Source organism: Jatropha curcas, chromosome 9 (assembly GCF_041381405.1).
Source record: "Jatropha curcas cultivar XTBG-Jc1 chromosome 9, XTBG_Jcur_1.0, whole genome shotgun sequence".
NCBI classification, from domain to species: Eukaryota; Viridiplantae; Streptophyta; class Magnoliopsida; order Malpighiales; family Euphorbiaceae; genus Jatropha; species Jatropha curcas.
Window position 1 is genome coordinate 24,125,702 of NC_143159.1, and position 20,559 is coordinate 24,146,260.

Genomic DNA, 20,559 nt, shown 5'->3' on the forward strand with positions numbered 1-20,559 from the left:
TGTACTACTTCCTTATTTTTTATTTTGAGATCATCAAACATTGTAGATTTTCCAGAATAGAAGACCAATAAGAAGATAAACAAAAACTAACCATTATAAAATTCTTTTTAGATAGCAATTAGGGACTTATGGGAAACGTGCATCCATGACCCAACTCTTCCACTTCCCCTAGAGTGACGACTCTTTATTTACCACAATCTATTTCCTCTGTCTATGTGGAAACAAAGTAAAGCTTGCATTGCATGTAGACTGAAACAGACTGGAAAAGAAAACAATGGAAGGTCAGGGTTCAAGAGCAAAAGAGAGAATTTGCACGAAAAAAAGCTTGATTGATGAAATTTTTTCTTGGTCACCTGATGATATTTTCAATGAAGAGCTCTTCAAAGAAGAGGTGATCAGTTCTTCTTGTACATAAATGACTAGCTTAAGTCATTATCAGTTCTATTCTTGATTTTTTTTTTTTTTTTTTGGCCGTAATTGATAATTCTATATAATTTTGTAATTTTTCTGTAGGTGAAGAAAATACCTGAGTCATTTCAGGATTTGGAGGAATATTTAATGTCATTTTTATATCCATTGTTAGAGGAAACAAGAGCAGAACTGTGTTTAAGTCTTGAAAACATCTCTAGAGCTCCTTATGCTGAAGTGGGATCAAATAGTTCCAAACAAAATGGAGAACTGTTATATGACATCAAGATTGATTACTGGAAAAACAGGTCTGGGAGTGTAAATGGAGAAGATAAGCCTTATAGAATATTGCCTGGAGATATTTTTGTTTTTACAGATGCTAAACCTGAAACTATTTCTGATTGGCAAGGAAAGGAATGGGTATGTTTGGCTAAACTTATAAAATATGATAATGGAACTGGTTTCCAAGTCAAGGCTTCTAAAGAAATTGAAGTTAAGTTTTTGTCAGGAAGGCCTTTGTTTGTTGTTTTCTTGATGAATATCAGGAAAAATGAAAGAATATCGAATTCATTGCAAATGGATGGAAATTTGAAAGTTAATATTGTCTATTGCAAGATTGACTGCAATAGACAATATTAATCGAATAGTGACAGGTTTAATAACAGGGCTAAAGGTTTCAATATAGTCCACACCTGGGCGTTGGTGAAAACCTTTAGCAACCAATCGTGCTTTGTGACGATCAATGGAACCATCTCGTTTAGTCTTAGTACGAAAGACCCATTTACACCCGATGACATTAGAAGCTTGTGAACGCGGTACTAAATCCCAAGTACCGTTAGCCATGAGTGCATCAATCTCCTCAGACATGGCTTTGCGCCAAACTGGATGTTTGACTGCCTCAAGATACGTGGAAGGAGTGGCGAATGTGGTAATTGCTTGATAGGATTTTGGCTTAAGGCTCCCGGTTTTTGAACGTGTGACCATGGGATGGTGAGTAGGCTGAGTTGTTGTTTGGGTTGGTGGAGAATTAGCAGGTTGTAACAGTGGAATAGGATGTTGCGGTTGAGCAGTGGGTGGTGGTGGATTGTGGGTTATGGTTTCTGCAGGGGCTTCGTTGGGGACAATAAGACTAGCTGTATTGATTGGATGGAGCAGAAGTGGGCCACGAACAGAAGGCAAGGAAGGTGGAGGAATTGGCTTGACTAGAGATAATATTTGTGGCAAAGGTGGTGGTGAACCAAGGACAGAAGACCGGCCATCACTTTCTTTGAAAGGGAAAACCTGTTCATCAAATAAAACATGACGTGAGAAGAATATTTTATTTGTAGACAAAGATAGACATTTATAACCTTTATGCAAGAGAGTGTAACCAAGAAAGACACACTTTGATGAACGAGGTTCGAGCTTATTTTTTGTATATGGACGCAACCAAGGATAACAACAACAACCAAAGACACGAAAGAAATTGTAGTCCGGGTTACGCCGAAAAATTTTTTGGTATGGTGATTTATGATTAAGGGTTGGAGTGGGAAGTCTATTAATGGTGTAAACAGCAGCAGCAAATGCATGATCCCAAAATTTAGGTGGTACAGAAGCATGAATTAAGTAGGCTCGACCTATTTCGGTTATGTGACGGTGTTTTCTTTCCGCACATCCATTTTGTTCAGGTGTGTGTGGGCAGGAACTTCTTTGAATTATTCCAGTTTCAGCCAAATATTTTTGAAGTGCTTGATATTCCCCTCCCCAATCAGATTGGAATTGTTTAATGGATTTCCCAAAAAAATTTTCGACGATTGCCCGGAACTTAATAAAACAGGAAAAAACATCAGATTTTTTTAGAATAAAGTAAATCCAAGAATATTTGGTATAATGATAAAAAAAGAGTACATAATAGAAACAACCATCAGAGGAAGGAATGGGCGCAGGACCCCATAAATCAGAACATATTAATTCTAATGGTTCTTTTGCAACAAATGAAGAATCAAAAAAAGGAAGTTTGTGTGATTTGCTAACACAACACGTTTCACACAAAGATTTATTCATACTACTGGAAGCAGACAAATTATTCAACAATAAGACTTTATTAATTGTTCTAGAACAAGCATGGCCTAAACGATCATGCCAAGTGGATAATGAGACTAAATTGCAGGCTGGTGGAATAGCATCAGAAACTAAATGATAAAGACCGTCTTTAACTTGTCCCTTGTGAAGTAGCTGCCTCGTTCGAAGGTCCTTGATCACAAAAAAATTAGGAAAGAATTCCAGTGAGACATCATTAGAAATGGAAAATTGACGAACAGATAATAGATTAGTGTTAGACTTAGGAACATGCAAAATATTGTCTAACGAAAAATTATGAGAATTGAGAGTAAGAGCGGTAGAACCGATATTAGAAATAGGTAAGCTTTTACCATTGGTGAGAGTTACTTCATCAGTTCCAGAGTATTCGGAATGGATGCCCAAGTTCTCCAATTCAGATGTCAAGTGATGAGTCGTTCCGCTGTCCATAATCCAAGGTTTATTAGAAGTTGTAGGTGATGAAGAATAGTTGCTGACAGGTTTGGAACTTTGGTTGTTGTATTTGGGACTGGGACAGAGGTTTGAGGTCTGACCCTGACCACCACAGGTGTAACAGGTCAGATTAAAGCTGTCAGTGTTTGTAGGAGTCCGTCCACGACCAGAATTGGATTGGTAACCACCACGTCGACCACCACGACCTCGTCCCCTCGATTGATAACCACCACGATTGTTTTGGCGATTAGTGTAATGACTGGTGAAGGAACAGCAGCATTAAAGCTTTGGAGTTGCATCTCTTCCGAAAGCAGAAGGCCAAAGAGATCATCAAAAGAAATCGATTGCAATCGGGCCTCTATGTTTCGTGTGAATGGCCTGTAATCTGAACCAAGACCTCGCAATATATGATCGATTAGATCATCTTCAGAGATAGGAGCATCAAGAGCAACCAGTTGGTCAAACAATTGCTTTGCACGGCTCATGTAGGTGGCAATAGGATCAGTGTCGCGAGATAGAGAATGAAGGGCATTTTTTATGGTTCTGATTTGTGCCCGAGATCCAGAAGCGTAAGTAGTTTGGAGGCGGCTCCAAGCTGCATATGCCGTGTTAGCACCAACGACCTGAGATAGAACCGATTCGGAGAGAGAGCTTAGAATCCAGCCTAGCACAGTTTGATCTTTGATAAACCATTCTTGATAGGCAGGATTTGGAGAATTGTTAATCTCTTTTGGAGGAGAAGTAACAGAGCCATCAACATGATGGAACAGCTGCTGACCATATAGAAGAGGAACTAATTGTGTTTTCCAAAGAATATAATTGGAGGAGGTGAGTTTGACAGTAACTTGATTGTGAATCGAAGGAATAGTGGAAGGTAAAATAGCCATTGGAACTGATGTAGAGTAACTAGCGGTTGAAGAGGGTGGTTGAGGAGCCAGGAATAGCAGAAAAAGAGATGAGAAAAAAAATATTGGTGTTGAAACCTTAATTGGGCTCTGATACCATGAAAGAATAAAATTTCCTTGTAAACATTGTACAACATCTGCAGCTGGTATTATTAGTCAATTTATATACAATTGCAGATGAGGATTGTTGAAGAGCCAACAAACAGAATCCCTATAAACTAGGATAGTTTACAACAGGTTTGACTAAACAAATATCCCTACAGAAAGGGAATTTACAACAGAAATGTGACTTGAACAGATGCACACCAGATACAGCTAGGTAGGCTGCTTATCACTTTAAGTATTTTGCTTTACATTCTCTTGAAAATGGAATGTAGGACCCTAGTCTATGCACCAACTGAGGTTGCTATTGCAGAATTGGCATCTCGTGTTTTGAAGCTGTTAAAAGAGTCTAATGCATTGAGTTCAGTCAGCAGGATTCTCTATTTTGGGGATAATACCGTGCCAAGTGTTAATGCAGACATTCAAGAGATTTGTTTGGATCAAGTTGGAAGTGAAGATAATTTTTTACAAATAAGAAGTGCTTCCTTAATATTTTGCACTGCTTCAAGTTCATACAAGCTATGTTCAGTGCTAACAGAGGCACCAAGATTATTAGTTATTGATGAGGCAGCACAATTGAAAGAGTGCGAGTCAGTGATACCATTACAGCTTCCTGGTGTTAGACACACTGTGCTTTTTGGTGATCACTGTCAGCAAATGGCAAAAGTTACTAGTAATGTAAGTATTGGCTTTTGTTCTTGCCTTCTACTATTTTTTTTCCCTGTTCTAATTTCTTTTTCCATTTCTTTTAATAGGTGTCTGGTAGAGCTGCATTTGGAAGAAGTTTGTTTGAAAGATTGCTTTCAATTGGTCATTCAAAGCATATTCTGAATATGCAATACAGAATGCATCCATTTATCAGTTATCTTCCAAATTCGGAATTCTATTGCAACCAAATTTCGAATGCTCCCAGTAAATGTTATTCAAAGTGCTTTCTTTCAAGTCCAATGTTTGGTCCTTACTCTTTTATAAACGTTACTTGTGGAATAGAAGAAGTGGATAGCTTGAAATATGACTTTAAAAATTTGGTTGAAGTAGCAATAGTGATAAAAATGGTGCGAAAATTGTTTAAAGGTGCCAACTTTTTGTCTCGTATTCTTTTCTTTGACTTTGTTGCGAATGAAGAAATGAATGGTTTTACTTATCTTTGTTCTTTTCTTTTTTCTAATTATTTGCTTTTAAAGCATGGAGCGGATCAAAGCAGAAGCTTAGTGTTGGAATTGCTTCTCCCTACACTGCCCAAGTTGTTGCAATTAAGGAAAAAGTTGGGCGGAAGTATGAAAGCCTTGATGGATTTTCGCTGAAAGTTAATACAATCGATGGATTCCAAGGTGGAGAAGAAGATGTAATGATATTATCTACTGTAAGATCTAATACTGATGAATCAGTTGGGTTAATTTTCAATCGGCAAAGAACTAATTTAGCCCTGACAAGGGCGAGGTATGATTTCTTTTTGTTTTAACATCACCTGGACTTTCTATGCATAAAATATGCAAAATGATGACTTTTTAACTAATGATATTGCAGAAGCTGCTTTTGGATTGTGGGAGATGGAAAAGCACTTTCTAATATTAATTCAGTTTGGAAATTGATAGTCCAAGACGCCAAGGATCGTCAGTGTTTTTATAATGCTGAAGAAGATGAGGAATTGGCTAATGTTGTGTTAGAGGTGAAGGAAGAGCTTAATCAGTTTTATGATATCCTAAATGCTGATGGTATGCTTTTCAAAAATGCAAGATGGAAGGTACCCATTTTCTCTCAAAATTAATTTTATTTTTATATAGTAATCATTTACTCCCAACATTGATTTTATTTTGCCTTCATTGTTATCAGGTTATATTCAGTGATATCTTCAAACAATCATTTCAAAAGTTGAAGCCTTTAGAAACAAAAAAGCTAGTTATCAATTTGTTACTGAGGCTTTCTTGTGGCTGGCGACCAAAGAGGAGGAATACAAATTTAGCTTCTGATAACTCTTTTCAGATGTTGAAACTTTTCAAGGTCAAACATCTGCACATTATATGCACAACTGACATTACGAAGGACCTAGAATACACCCAAGTCTTGAAGATATGGGATATTTTGCCCTTAGAGGTTATTCCAAATTTGGCTAAACGTCTCAATTCTGTTTTTGAATCTTATACTGATGGTTTTATTAATCGTTGCAAGTTCAAGTTTCTGGAGGGGTATGCACATTCTGCTTTCCAGTAGACTCTAAATTTCAGTACCACTCATAGCCCACCTGATTCAAGTTTTATTTTACTTGCTCATCTTTCTTTTTAATAATTTTTTTTTTTTTTTTTTTTTTTTTTTTTTTTTTTTTTGCTTCTGAGTTTAGTGATTTAGAGTTTCCAATGAGTTGGTCCTCCTATGTTGCCCGTTACAAGGACCCAGTTCAAAGAGGAAATGATTCAAGAACTAGTGATTCTGATGAAACAGGCTGTGTCGAGATTTGCAAAGCAAGTGATAGTCTGTTACATATGAAGTTCTATGCTTTATCTAGTGGTGTCGTGAGCCATTTGCTTACTGGATGTGATGGAAATGAAATGGATTTCCCATTTGAACTAACGGATGAAGAAATGGAAGTTATCCATTTCCGTAAAAGCTCCTTTATCCTGGGGAGATCAGGAACAGGAAAAACAACTGTTTTGATTATGAAGTTATTTCAAAGGGAGCAGCTTTACCATCTAGCTTCAGAAGGATATCATGAAGTTGAAAGCAGTTCTACCAATAATGTTAGCTGTGGAAGTGAAGTACAGAAAAAGGAAAATATTCTGAGACAAATCTTTGTAACAGTCAATGTTCGACTTTGCTATGCTGTTAGTGAGTACATTTCTCGCTTAAAAAGGTATAATATTTCATAAGTGAATATATATTTCCAAGTACTTTAGTTATGCATACATATATGTTTTATATTTTTGCAATTTTATTGTTACAGATCAACTTGTGGTTGAAATACCTCAGAGGGAGGCTCTCAGGCTGAGTTGGAAGATATAGATGAGATGTCGCTATTTTCAGATATTCCTGATTCTTTTGCTGATCTTTCGCCATGCTCATATCCTCTAGTTATAACATTTAACAAATTCCTGATGATGTTGAATGGAACAGTAGGCAGGTCTTTTTTTGAAAGATTTCCTGAACTTAGGATATTTTATCAGGAGAAGAGAAAAAATTCTAGATCCACGGCCTTAAAGACCTTTATCAGAACAAAGGAGGTTCGTTATGACAAGTTCTGCTCATCTTACTGGCAACATTTCAGTCAACAGCTAACAAAGAAACTTGATCCATCAACAGTTTTTGCTGAAATCATTTCTCACATAAAAGGAGGTCTGTGGGTTGGGGATCATGATGATAAACTCAGTAGGGAAGATTATATATCATATTCTCAGCGTAGGTTGTCTCACTTAACCGAACAAGAAAGAAGTAGAATTTATGATATTTTTCTTGAATATGAAAAGAAAAAGAAAACAAATGGTGAGTTTGACTTGTCTGATTTGGTACTTGACCTGCACCAACGGCTTAGAAAGGAGATATTTGAGGCTGAGAAAATGGATTTTGTGTATATAGATGAAGTGCAGGATTTGACAATCAGACAAATTTCACTTTTCAAGTATATATGCAGAAATTTTGAGGAAGGGTTTGTTTTTTCAGGTGATACTGCCCAAACTATTGCACGAGGGGTTGATTTTAGGTTCCAGGATATAAAAACCTTGTTCTATAAAGAGTTTGGAGCCTGTGAAAGAACAGGAAAGGGAAAAATTACTGACTTGTTTCATTTGAGGCAGAATTTCCGAACTCATGCTGGTGTTTTGAAGTTAGCTAATAGTGTTCTTGATCTTGTTCTCCATTTCTTTCCTTCATCTATTGATAAATTGGACCCTGAAACAAGTCTTATAAGTGGTGAAAAACCGGTATGGGTTCAGATGAAAAATGGAGAAAATGCATTAGCATCATTCTTCAAAGGCAGCAACATTGACAATGGACTTAAGGGGTTTGGAGCTGAACAGGTCATTTTAGTCAGAGATGAAAGTGCAAGGAATGAAGTTCTCAGCCATGTAGGTAAGCAAGCACTTGTGTTGACAGTAATAGAGTGCAAAGGCTTAGAGTTTCAGGTAAGATTACTTCTGTTGATATATATTTGACATATAATAATCTCTACTTTCCTTGATATAGTTCTCTATCATATTACTCCACTTTTTTAACTCTTGTGATCCTTTAATGCTTTATTTAGGATGTGTTGCTGTACAACTTTTTTAGCTCTTCTCTTTTGAAGGATCAATTGGAAGTTATATATGGATATATGGAAAAGCAAAATTTGCTCAAGTTCACTGCAGAAAAGCCCTTTCCAATTTTCAATGAGGGAACACACACGCCCTTGTGCTCAGAGCTGAAGCAATTATATGTTGCCATCACTCGGACAAGGCAAAGGTTGTGGATATTTGAGAATCAATGTTGCTCTATGTTTAACTACTGGGAGAAACTATGCCTTGTTCAAGTTCGGGAATTGGATAAAAATTTTCTACAGGAGATTCAAGTTGCAAGCAGTCAAAAAGAGTGGAAAGCTCGTGGTATGAAGGTTAGTTGATTTTTTTCTGCGACCAGTAGCAATTTTTTTGTATTGTTCAAACAGCCAGGCTTGATAAACTGTGACTTATTCTTTGGTTATTTTACAGTTCTTTCACCAGCAAAACTATGACAAGGCAAGATTTTGCTTTGAAAGGGCAGAAGAAAGATACCTGGAAAAGCTGGCAATGGCTGCAGGCCATGTATATACTGCTGATCATATAAGGAATTTAGATCCCAGAACAGCACGCAAGCATCTTACTGAGGCTGCTCATATTTATGAGTTTATTGGCAAGAATGAATCTGCTGCCCAATGTTTCTTTGAATTACATGAATATGAAAAAGCAGGTATACATACATACATGATACATGCACATATTTTGCTTGAAAATTGATGTTTTTATACACACACACACACACACACACACACACACACACATTTTTAACTTCAATTCAAGCATCAGAATTCCATTCTTTTTCTGAGTTATATATGTATATATAATGTAAATCTTTGCAGGTATAATTTACTTGGAAAAGTGTGGGGAATCTAAGCTAAAAGAAGCCGGTGAATGTTTTCATCTGGCAGGATTTCATGAAAAAGCAGCTAAAATATATGCTAGGTGCAGATCCTTCTCTAAATGCTTATCGGTGTGTGTTGATGGGAAATTATTTCTGGTGGGGTATCAGTATATCAAAGTCTGGAAAGAGAACAATTTCCAATTTCCTAAGAGTGAAGAAGTTCAGACGTTCTTGGAGAGAGGGGCACTCTATTTTCATAAGCTTAGGGATTCTGAATCCATGATGATATTTCTGAAATCTTTTGAATCTAAGAATCAAATGCGTACTTTCTTGAAAAGTGTAGATCGCCTTGATGAACTTCTATCCTTAGAAAAAGAGTGGGGCAACTTTTTGGAAGCTGCAAATGTTGCAGAAATGAAAGGTGATGTTCTTCTTCAAGTTGATCTGCTAGAGATGGCTGGAGAATTTAAAGGAGCATCCAACGTCATCCTCTTCTATGTGCTTTACAGCTCTCTTTGGAGGCAAGGAAGCAAAGGTTGGCCTTTGAAGCATTTTGTGGAAAAAGACGAGCTTTTGAAGAAAGCTAAAAGTTTTGCAAAGAATGCTTCACCTGATTTCTACGATTTTGTTTGTATTGTAGCAAACATTTTGTCAGGTGAAAAAGACAACTTACTTGAGTTGAACAAATGTTGGAATGATGCTTGGAGACATGGAAGTGTTAGAAGTAAAATTTTATGTGCTCGAAAAATTCTTGATGCTTACCTATATCCAGGCACATTAGAGAATAAGTGGGAGAATACTTTGTTTGTCGATCTACTACTGTACACAGAAAACAGAATATCCTGGAGATATATTTCTGTTGTAACTCTAGTTGAACGCTGGAGTTTTTGGAAAGATGAAATTGAGAAAATTTTGTCATATGTAAAGGATGATAGCAGTGGAGATTCTTATGGGGAATTCTTGATGAGCTACTTTGGTGTCATTAAGCAGTCGAAGAATGAGAAAACAATGTATCTTTTGCTTTGTCCTGATGCAGCATGGATTAAGGATTTTAATCTTCATTGTTTTAACAGAAATGGGAAATCATGGATTGAGGCCAGCCAGCTGGTTTATGCTGCTAAAAGTTATTGGTCTTCTGAAATGCTTACTGTCGGTTTGAAGGTGCTTGAACTTCTTGAAGAACTTTATGTATTTTCAGTCAATAAAGCCTTGTCTATATATTGCAAATGCATGCTTCTAACTCAAATCTTCGAGGTTTCGAAGCCTTTGGTTGAGTCAAATTTATTGAGCAACAAGGTGCAAAGATTTCTTAGAATTCCTATGGAGAACTTCTTTGGTCTTATCTATCCACTGGATTGGCGAATGCCGTTGACAAAAGATATGATTTGTCTAAGAGAAGCAGGTACTTCCAGGAATTTATTGAAGGAAGTTTTCAATAGGATCATTAGCTCAAAGCCTGAAACAAGTGCACAAATTGGAGAGCTAATGATGATTCTTCTTTCCAGAAAATTTTCACCTGATCTATATGTCCAGATTGAAGCAAGCTGTGGTACTAGTATATCATGGCAAGTGTTCATCAAGAATTTCAGAAGAACAATGAAACCTCATGATCCCATTCAAGATACAGAAGAGGTTTCTCTGGTTCAAAGTTTCCATAGAGCTCTAGAAGATACTGATTATACCAATTATTCACCGACTTGCTATTTGTATCTTCTTGATCGCCTCGTGTTCATGGTATCTTATTTGAAAGGTTACTTCTTTACAGCAAGGACTTCATTGGTTGAATGGCTTTTGTGCAAGGGTTGGAATGTTTACCCAAATTTGAATTTTGTTTCTGATGTGAAAGAGCAATCATTACTTGAAGTAATCGTTAAGTTCGTGGCTCGCTCGGTTCACGATATCCTTTACTGTGAGTTTTTTTCTAGTGAGCCTGCAAAATGGATGAAAAAGTACAATCTGCAGAGGGACTTCTATGGTTTGCTAGTGCTGAGATTATTTGTCATGCTTTGTCAATTATGCACCAACTTTGAAGTGCATTTTAGTTTGCTTTTCAATTTTCTTGATAAGGAACAAGTTACTCAGTTCTTACCATGGAAGTTTTACCAGTCACTGCGAAAGTTAAAGGAACATGACAGAAGAGAGAGAAAAATTGAAGCCGTTGCAGAAGCATTAAAAAGCATTGGAAACCCTCTTGTGATTGTCAGTCTAGGAATTTGTGCAGAAAATTATTTTCCGGATGCAATTGTTTTGTACTTGAATGTTCAACAAGACAGAAAAACCATTCTTGATACGTTATTGCCTAATAGGACACACAGAAAACAGACTTCCTGAATGATGCTTCAAGATTGAAGGTAATTGCTATAAAACTGCAACTTTCATATGTGTTAGTTAAATAAATAGTAGAAGTTCCTTTACTTCCTTTTACCAGGAACATATTTTCCAGTATTTTACTGACTTTATTGGGGATAAACTAGCCTGTTTATTCGTTAACTTCTCTTTTCCTTTTCTTTTTTGTTCAGTTTATATGAAGTTGATGACATTAAAATAGCTCCGAACTTTCTGAAGAAGTTGCAGATTAGAAGAGAGAGAATGTACCGATGTAATCTCTTATGGACCATATATCAATTTGTGATTTGCCATGTATGTATATAATCCTTTTTCTTTTCTTTTGCAAACTACTTAGTTTTATGTATATAAATATGATGGGATTGGTCATCTAAAGAAATGTTATTTAGCTGATGTTTGGTTAGGGATAAGTCAGACTGTAGGGAAGTGCAACTTACGTGAAGTGCACAAAATACTTGTGTTTGGTTTGCATTATCAATTCTACTTCCTGAAAAGTAGATCATGCAACTTTCCTTTCACAAGGGAAGTAAGTTCCTTAGATACGGATAGAGAAGTTGCGATTCGCTAGTTAAGTGTAATACATTTACCAGTTTATCCTATTATCTAAATTCACTCAAATTTATATTATAGACATTATTTTATTTATAGTTTGATAGCAATTTACTTCCTAAAAAGTTAATTTGCATATCAAACACATAAATTATACTTCCTAGGAAATGATTTTCCTTAAATCAGCCATTTTGAACCAAACAAGTTAGTATGGCATTGGATGAATTAATTAGATTTTCTAACATTATCTTGAGTACTAATTAGTGAAAAAGACTTATAGTATAATCTTGTTTGTGTATAAGTTTGTTTCTATTTCCATACAAACTAAGAAAAATTGATATTTAATATAGTTTGAACATTAAATTTCATCACATTTTCTTAATATATTTTTACACTAACATTAATATCTCTATTTGATTTCAATGAGAAAATTATTGATAACAAGGAAAATTAAATAAGTATATATTAGAGAATTAAAAAAATTAAATATAATACGGCATATAACTTGAAACTAATGAAGATAGAAAATAATCTTAATAAGGATAAAAATTTGCTTAACTCAATCTATGGATTTATTCATGGACCAAACTAAATACAATAGAGATTTTTTTTTAAAAAAAATTCACTTTATTCTTTTTTTTTCCAGAAAATTGTCAGAACACTCTCATTTCGAAAAAAAATAAAAATATTTTTCAAGAATTTAATTCATGAGTGAACCCATATAATTTATGAAAGTAATTCTCATCTCGCAAACTCAAAAAATAAAGCAAATAACACAATTTGAAACGTGTAGCAATTTTTATGTATTTGATTAGCTTGTAAATATCTTCGTAATTCAATATGATATTTTCATTTGAATTCCTAAGATTGTATTAGACCGTCTACATTTAAATGAATGAATTAAAAAATAAATAAAAAGAAGGTCAACAATGTGTGTTAGGTAGGTCCCCTATTGGTGAAATTGAGACTTCAATTAAACAATGTGTGTCGTCTATAAATAGTGGTACTGGTGGAGCTAATCATCAAATTTAATGATAATTTAAAATTATATTAATAGGCCAAAGTTGTCAGATGACCTCTAAAAGCATATAGTTATAGCTGGGCAGTAAGGGCATAAGTGGTAATCTGCGTATTACTTTTTTTTTTAAAAGGTAATAGTATAACTTGTACCAAGTGAAAGTGGAGTTTTTGTCTCCATCCCGAGTAAATTCCAGCTGTCCACACTTTAAAATGTGTATATTTCATTTAACGAAAATTAAAAATATTGTATCTTTAATGCTACAATTTAAACTTTAATATATATATATATATATATATATAGCATGATTTAATTTTAATTAGAGTATTGCCATCTAATAAAATTTTAATGTAACTTAATCAAATTTCATTTCATTTCATTTTAATTAGTATATTTTAATTTAATAAAATTTTAAGTGTAATTTAATAAGTGTGATTTAATATAATTCTAATTTAAATTTGATTTAGTCATATTAAATTGTGATATAAATTAGCTTAATCGCAAGCAATTGAATTAATATTATATTAAATTGATAGAAAGAAATTGAAATTTTATTAAATTGTGATACCGTAATCAAAATTAAATTACGTTACTATTTATATAAGTACACACATTAAATTAAATTAAAATTATAACTAAATTAAGTCAAATTTGATTAAATCATGCTTAAAATTTTGTTAAATTTAAAATATACTAATTGAAATTAAATTAAATAAATTTGATTAAGGTACATTAAAACTTTTATTAAATTGCAACATTCTAATCAAAATTTAATTATACATAAGCACACAAATTAAATTAAATTAAAATTATAACTAAATTAAGTCAAATTTGATTAAATCACGATTAAAATTTTATTAAATTTAAAATATACTAATTGAAATTAAATTAAATAAATTTGATTAAGTTACATTAAAAATTTTATTAAATTGCAACATTCTAATTAAAATTAAATTATTTTAAAATTAATATATATGTGTATTAAAGTTTAAATTCCAGTATTAAAGATACAATATTTTTATTTTCATTAAATAAAATATACACATTGTTCTCTTAAGGCTTACAAATGGAATCAAATAGCTATTGTGAATATAAATAGTAGGTAATTAGCATTATTAAATATTTTATAGATTATTGTTGTCACCATTATGGTGATTTTGTCTAACATCTTTTGTTATTTGGATAGTTATGCAGAAATAAGTACAGTTCCTCGGAAGAAATTTGAAAGTAATCAGATCGAACTTCTAAAAAGATGTTAAGAGCAGTTTTCATTGAAGAACATCTGCTCCTAAAATTAGTTGCAAATATTAGGGTTGAGAAGAGAAGAAGAAAAAGGGAAAAGAAAGAGAGAAAGCGAAGAGAGAAGAAGATAATATATTCATTCATTACCCTAAAATATCTCATAACAAGAATATATATATGCCCGCTGATGTGGCACCAATCTAATAAAATAAGCCACATCAACTTACAACTCAGCACCCAATAATTTAATTATATCCTAACAAATTACCCTCCCCTTTGATTCACAACTTGACCTCAAGTTGAAATTATGGAAATTGTTGCTGAATTATTGAAGTGTCCTCCCAAGTAAAATCAGCAGGGTTGAGATTCTGGCATAAGATTAAGGATTGCTATACTAGTTTCCCTTTTCTCTGAATTACCCTGGTTTGTAAGACTTGTTTGGGTGTAACAATGGGTAAACCAGTAGGAGACATTTGAGGAAGGGAAGGAGAAATTACTGTATGAGCTCCAATGTACTTCTTGAGGAGTGAAACACGAAACACATGATGAATCTAAGCATCTACTGGAAGTTGTAACTTGTAAGCTGCAGACCCAATCTTTTCTAAAATCTGGAAAGGGCCATAATACTTAGTAGACAGCTTTAACTTCTTCCTTAAAACCACAGAATTCTGTCTGTAGGGTTGTGACTTTAGATACACCAATTCACCAACAGAAAATTGCCTCTCAATCTTGTGAGAATTCGCAAATTGTTTTATTCTATTTCATGCAGTAGTGAGAGTTTCTTTTAGGAATTGAGACAAGTGTTATCTGTCCAAAAGAAAGTCCTCTACTGAAGCAGGAGTGAAACCAGGAGCCAACTGAAGTAATAATGGGGGAGAAAATCCATCCAATGCTTGAAATGGAGACATTTTTAAACTAGAATGATATGTAGAATCATACCACCATTCAGCTAAGCTTAGCCAAGTGGACCAAGCAGCGGGTTTTGCTGTTGTCATACATCTTAAATAGGTTTCAAGGCACCTATTTAATCTTTCAGTCTGCCCATCTGTTTGAGGATGATTGGCGGAACTAAAGTTAAGTTTAGTGCCAACAGCATGAAATAACTTTTTCCAAAAAACGCTAGTAAAAGTTTTATCGCGATCAGAGACAATGGTTTGAGACATACTATGGAATTTCAAAATGTTATCCATAAACAAGGTGGCTATTTTAGTAGCAGTAGTGAGTTAGAAGTAGGTGGCTGTGTAAATCCCAATAAATCAGTCATTTTAGGGATGTGTTGGGAGGGATTTGAAGATTCTACAACATCCTTAGTCTTAGGAGGTGGAAGTAATCCATTATCCCTTATCAGATGTCTAGTAAAAGGAGCCTCAAGAGTGGGGGAGTAGGAGATTTACCTTTTTTATGAAGTCTTGAACAACTCTGTTAGGTGAGCTAGTTGTGCAGTAAGGTCCTCCATAGCTTTACTTTGAGTTGCATGTTGATTTTCAAGTGCCAATCTGAGTTCCAGCACCTCCATTTAAGTATTGGCCATATTTCTTTGAACCGAGTCCTCAAGGCGTTGAAATCGATCAATGCAGAATGTGTTTTGGTTTGCATTGAGAATGTCTTTTGGTTTGCTGTTAATGTGTTTTGGTGAAACAAAATTCTCTTTCTTCTTTAAGTTTTGGTTTTGGTTTGCTTTTTCATTATCAGTTCTGTTGCTTTTGGTTTACTGCAGAATGTGTTTTGTTTTCCTGCAGAATGTGTTTTGCTTTGTTGCATTTCAGTTATCATTTTATGTTGCATTTGTCTGTTTTTGGTTATGATTTGTTGTGAATGTGTTTTGCTTTGTATTCTTTGTTGTATTTGGTGATTCAGAAGCTTTGAGTAGAGTGATATGCATGTTTAGTGAAACTGCATTTTCTGTTGCAGTTTGTAATAGCATGTTCTTGCAATATTTTGGCTTTGGTGAAATTTATGCATTTTCTGTGACTGTTATGCTCTAAGTTGATCCATCAATTCTCCATAACTTTTCCCGTATCAGGCTGAGAGAAGGAGGAACAATGGAGGACAAACACAGAGTCAAATGCAGTCTCAAGGGGGAGAGCTGGGTCACTCACACAAGCAGTCTCAAAGGGAAGCTCAGTCTATAGTTCCCAACACCAGGCCTACACAAGCAATAGGGACCTCTCAGATTGGGGAGTGATATTATAGTGACTATAGGGACTTTTGGATTTTTGGGATTTTTTTTTTTTTTTTTTTTTTTTTTTTTTTTTTTTTTTTTTTTGTAAATGGCACATGCAACTTCTTTCTTTTATATTTTTTTGGGTTTTCTTGTACTTCAATGAGAATGTCAATGTAATAGCAATATTCATATTTAATAGTTACTTGTGCCTACTTGTAAATCCCACAACTATTTATTTACAGGTACTTGTTTCATACTTATTACCAATATTAATGAAAAATACAAATTCTTTTGGCAATTCTATGTTGTTGAATTGTAACAATTCATATTAGGCAACCTTCAATATTTGTCATTTCATTCATCTCCCAAAAAGCTACATGACAACAAATGTAATAGCCAACACTACTAACAATGCAAGTCCAACAAAATGCCACAGCCATTCATTACATCCTTAACTACCCACTTATATCCATTACAACAACACCACCCACTGCCTTTTATACCCCTCCAACAGCCACAACCTTTACTTAAATAGCAAACACAACAAAACAACAAAAAGCACAAAAATACAACAAATGCATATCACATTCAACAGCTTTAGATGCCTTACAACCCCAGCCTTCCCTTCCAATTTTTCCACAAGTTTCATGTTCTCATCCTTCATGGTGTACACCTCCCTTTTAACTTCAAGAACATCTCTAACAAGATTTCTGTTAAGCATTGCTTCAAAATCGTTTCCCCCTCTTGCTCGCGGGTGAGAATCCACAACCACACCCCTAATGCTTGCCTCAGCTGGCTTGCACCATCCCAAAAACGATCTGCATTCATTATTCACGCAATAGTAGTACAGCCGGTTCTTGTTCTTGCTAGTCTTAGAGATCTGAATGCCAGCCTTCCTACCACATTGCAACTTCTCTTGAGGAACCTGCCGTCCCAGACACTGTCTTCACCACTCGAGGAAGTCATATTCTTCCTTCAAACCCTAGCGTCTCTTTTCCTTATGAAATGGAGACTAAATTTCAATTAGAGGTAAAAGTGTGTTTAGTGTATATAGCAAGTGCATTTATATTGTTAGTGAGGGTACTTTGGTCTTTTTTTATTTATCACTCCTCTGACTGCTCTTTTTGCTTTGAATTAACAACAAAAATGGATAATTTTGGACGGAAGGATTGAACTATATAATAGGAGGGAAAGATACGGACTGCAAAATGCATTTCATAAAACAGAGGGATGGACTGATTGTATTTTCAATTATACAGGGACGTTAATAGTAATTTTTCCAATTTTTTATAAAAATTTGAGAATAAAATATTAAATGTCAAACTACCAATGTTATCATATTATGAAAATGGTAACTTATTTTAATTTAATTTAAATATTAAAGTAATATTACAGTATGAAAAATTTCCTAGTGGCCGACCAGCTGACCATATGTTTATAAGTTCCAGCCGAAAAAAAAAATGAAAAATTAGGTCATTTTTGAACGAAAGTCACATCATAGAATTTGATGTCCAGAAAACTTATAACTATTTTGGAGGCTTTGGTACTTCACACTATTAAGAATTGTTTCATCTATTGACTACGTTAAATTAGTTCATTTATAGTGAGGCTTAGATTTAAGAAACAACTAACAATAACAAACAAACAATAACCGGACACAAATACTGTCACGACCCATTTCCGTGGGCCGGACCGGCACTAGGGCCCAGGTAAGCTTAAGGCCCCCGAGGCCCGTAGTAAGCCTGAAACACTAAAAATTTACTATCTCAATATAATATTAAACATTTAGTCCATATGATTATGAAAAATAAACCTCAAGATTTTATTAAATCTCGGCCCGAATTTATCGGCTACAACATTCCACAGTTCGGGCCTAATTAACAATGCATCACATTTACAATATGGATTCACATAATTATCTCGTCTATAATAATAAACGATTAAAAGTATACAAATCCTACAACTGCGGAGTCACTAACTGTTAGTATACATAGTAAAATAATTATGGATCTAGGAAAAATTGTTTATTGCCCTGCGCCGAAGAAACATAGCCTAAATCGGATTAAAGGAAAAACCTACTTCCTGAAAAATCAAACAAGACATGTGAGTTTTCTAAGGAGTAATAATTATTGCACAATACACACAGTCACACAAATGTGTACACATATTAATCTAGTCATCCGACTAGTTATATGCTCACGCAGCCAGTCACACAAATGGCATATCACCAGCACTCACAATCATAACATCTTCATATAATCACATCAAGTGGAAATTAGTCAGTGGCGCCACCTGAAACCCCAACGAGCCGTCCTCACACATGGCTCGCCCTCTCATACATGTGCACCAGGGAGCCGATCCCCCATACGGCCAACTGGTTTAATCCTCACTGACCAGTCCTCTCATTGTATTTCCATTCTCTCTTTTCTTTTCCATACCAACAGGAGGCAACCCGGTGGTCTCCATCCAATCTAGATCATCAAGTGCTCACAACAGGAGGCCACCCTGCGGGCTACAATCAAATCTAGATTATCAGGTGCGCAACAACAAGAAGCCATCCTGTGGTTTTCCACATAATCCATATCATCAGGTGCACACGGGGGCGCCGATCTCCCATTTTCTCGGCCGACGGTCAAATATCATATAATATTCGGATCCATATCACAAACCGTCCTCACAAACCCACGGTGGTCCACTTCATCCCAATTCCACACAAACAAAGCATAGCATTATCACAACACAATTAATCAAACATTGCAATCAAATGCAGACATATTAATCAATTAAACATCGTAATGCAATGCACAATTAAACATCCAAAATCAATGCAAATAAATAAATAAATAGTATTAACAATAATCAACAATAATAAAATAAATAACAATATTAACAATAATAATGAAAATAAATAAATAAATATGTAAATAATTAAATGAATAATAAAGATAGTAAATAATCAGAGCACTATATTTATTATATACCAAATTATAGAACTAATCTAAATAAACTTATTAATTATGTTGTTAAATAAAAATTTAGTCTAATTTTTATCAAAATTTCGGCAGCACCTCCCCTAAAAATTGAACTATCTACCTGCTCACATATCACAATATCATTATATCTTTATCAATCAATGCACACAGCCCATCCGTCGGGCAATCAATCAATTTAAAATCCCATCCTCCTTCCATAACAACAATATCAACACTCAACCAAAAATTTACAAACTAATTCTAATAATATCCATATAAGATCATTTATTAAGTCATTAATTAATTAAATTATTAGCTTTACGGTAACTAATTTGTTAAACAGCTAAAACATATTTTTAACCATCACTAATTATAACTACTACCTATTCAAATTCGATTTTTATATCAATATCGAAAATGGCTAGGCCTCCCAAATCTTAATTTATCAAATTTCGATTCTAACCGTTAACCAACTAAAATTCGCCTTACTTCTCTTATGCACAATCGGCTAGTTTTAAACTAATGGTTATCTAGTTAACTAATTAACTAATTCTAATTTATTCTTTCTCCTTAAATCACCTAATCATAATAATAATCATGTAATTTATTTGACAATGTTCTAAACTAATTTACAATTACATTATTCTAAAGTCCTAAACCAGTTAACAAATCATGTTCGCTATCCAAATACGCACACTAATCAATCTAATTTATTTACAAAAGACTATAAATGTTCATATATTTTTAAGTTAATCCAATAAGTTAATTTCTTGTTATTCAATTTAGTCTATTTAATAACTCAATTAAATTCATTAATCAATTAATTCTACATATATAAAAATTGAGAATTGAGTCTTAGAACGTACCCATTGGGAATCGGGCGACGATTCCATGATCAGCGCGAAGAGAAGAGGATTCTGTCTCTCGGGGCCTCACCGGAGTGCCGCCGGCCGGTCACCGGACCGCCACCGCCGACCGCCGTGCACGGTGGTCGGAAAATCGAACTTGCCTGAAACTGAGCACTCTTTACACCATTAGACTCGTTTTTCTGCCAGAAGTCCGATTCCGGCGTCGGTTGAGCGAGATCAGTTCCTCTCGTTGGTTGAAACGGCTCGCCAGGGCATAGAGTCGCCACCAACGTTGCTGCCAATCCATGGAAGAGAGTCGCACTCGCCTGAATCGCAAGCCGGAGAAGGAGGGAGTGAGATCAAGCGTGGTCTGTGGCGAACTCGATGGCGCTGAGTTATGGCGCTGCTGTCG

The 20,559-nt window shown here is 34.8% G+C and overlaps 1 protein-coding gene across 1 annotated transcript; it reads left to right on the plus strand.

Annotated features, from left to right (window-relative positions):
- The first annotated feature begins 274 nt into the window (after positions 1 to 274).
- Positions 275 to 11,983, plus strand: LOC105640133 (uncharacterized). The gene is given in 14 exon segments (XM_089726373.1): positions 275 to 391; positions 514 to 1,030; positions 1,479 to 1,691; positions 4,123 to 4,604; positions 4,682 to 5,000; positions 5,111 to 5,366; positions 5,454 to 5,670; positions 5,760 to 6,112; positions 6,265 to 6,774; positions 6,865 to 8,038; positions 8,158 to 8,502; positions 8,600 to 8,837; positions 9,007 to 11,359; positions 11,528 to 11,983. Coding segments are annotated over 13 exon segments (7,074 nt in total). The 3' UTR covers positions 11,340 to 11,359; positions 11,528 to 11,983.
- Positions 11,984 to 20,559: the final 8,576 nt, after the last annotated feature.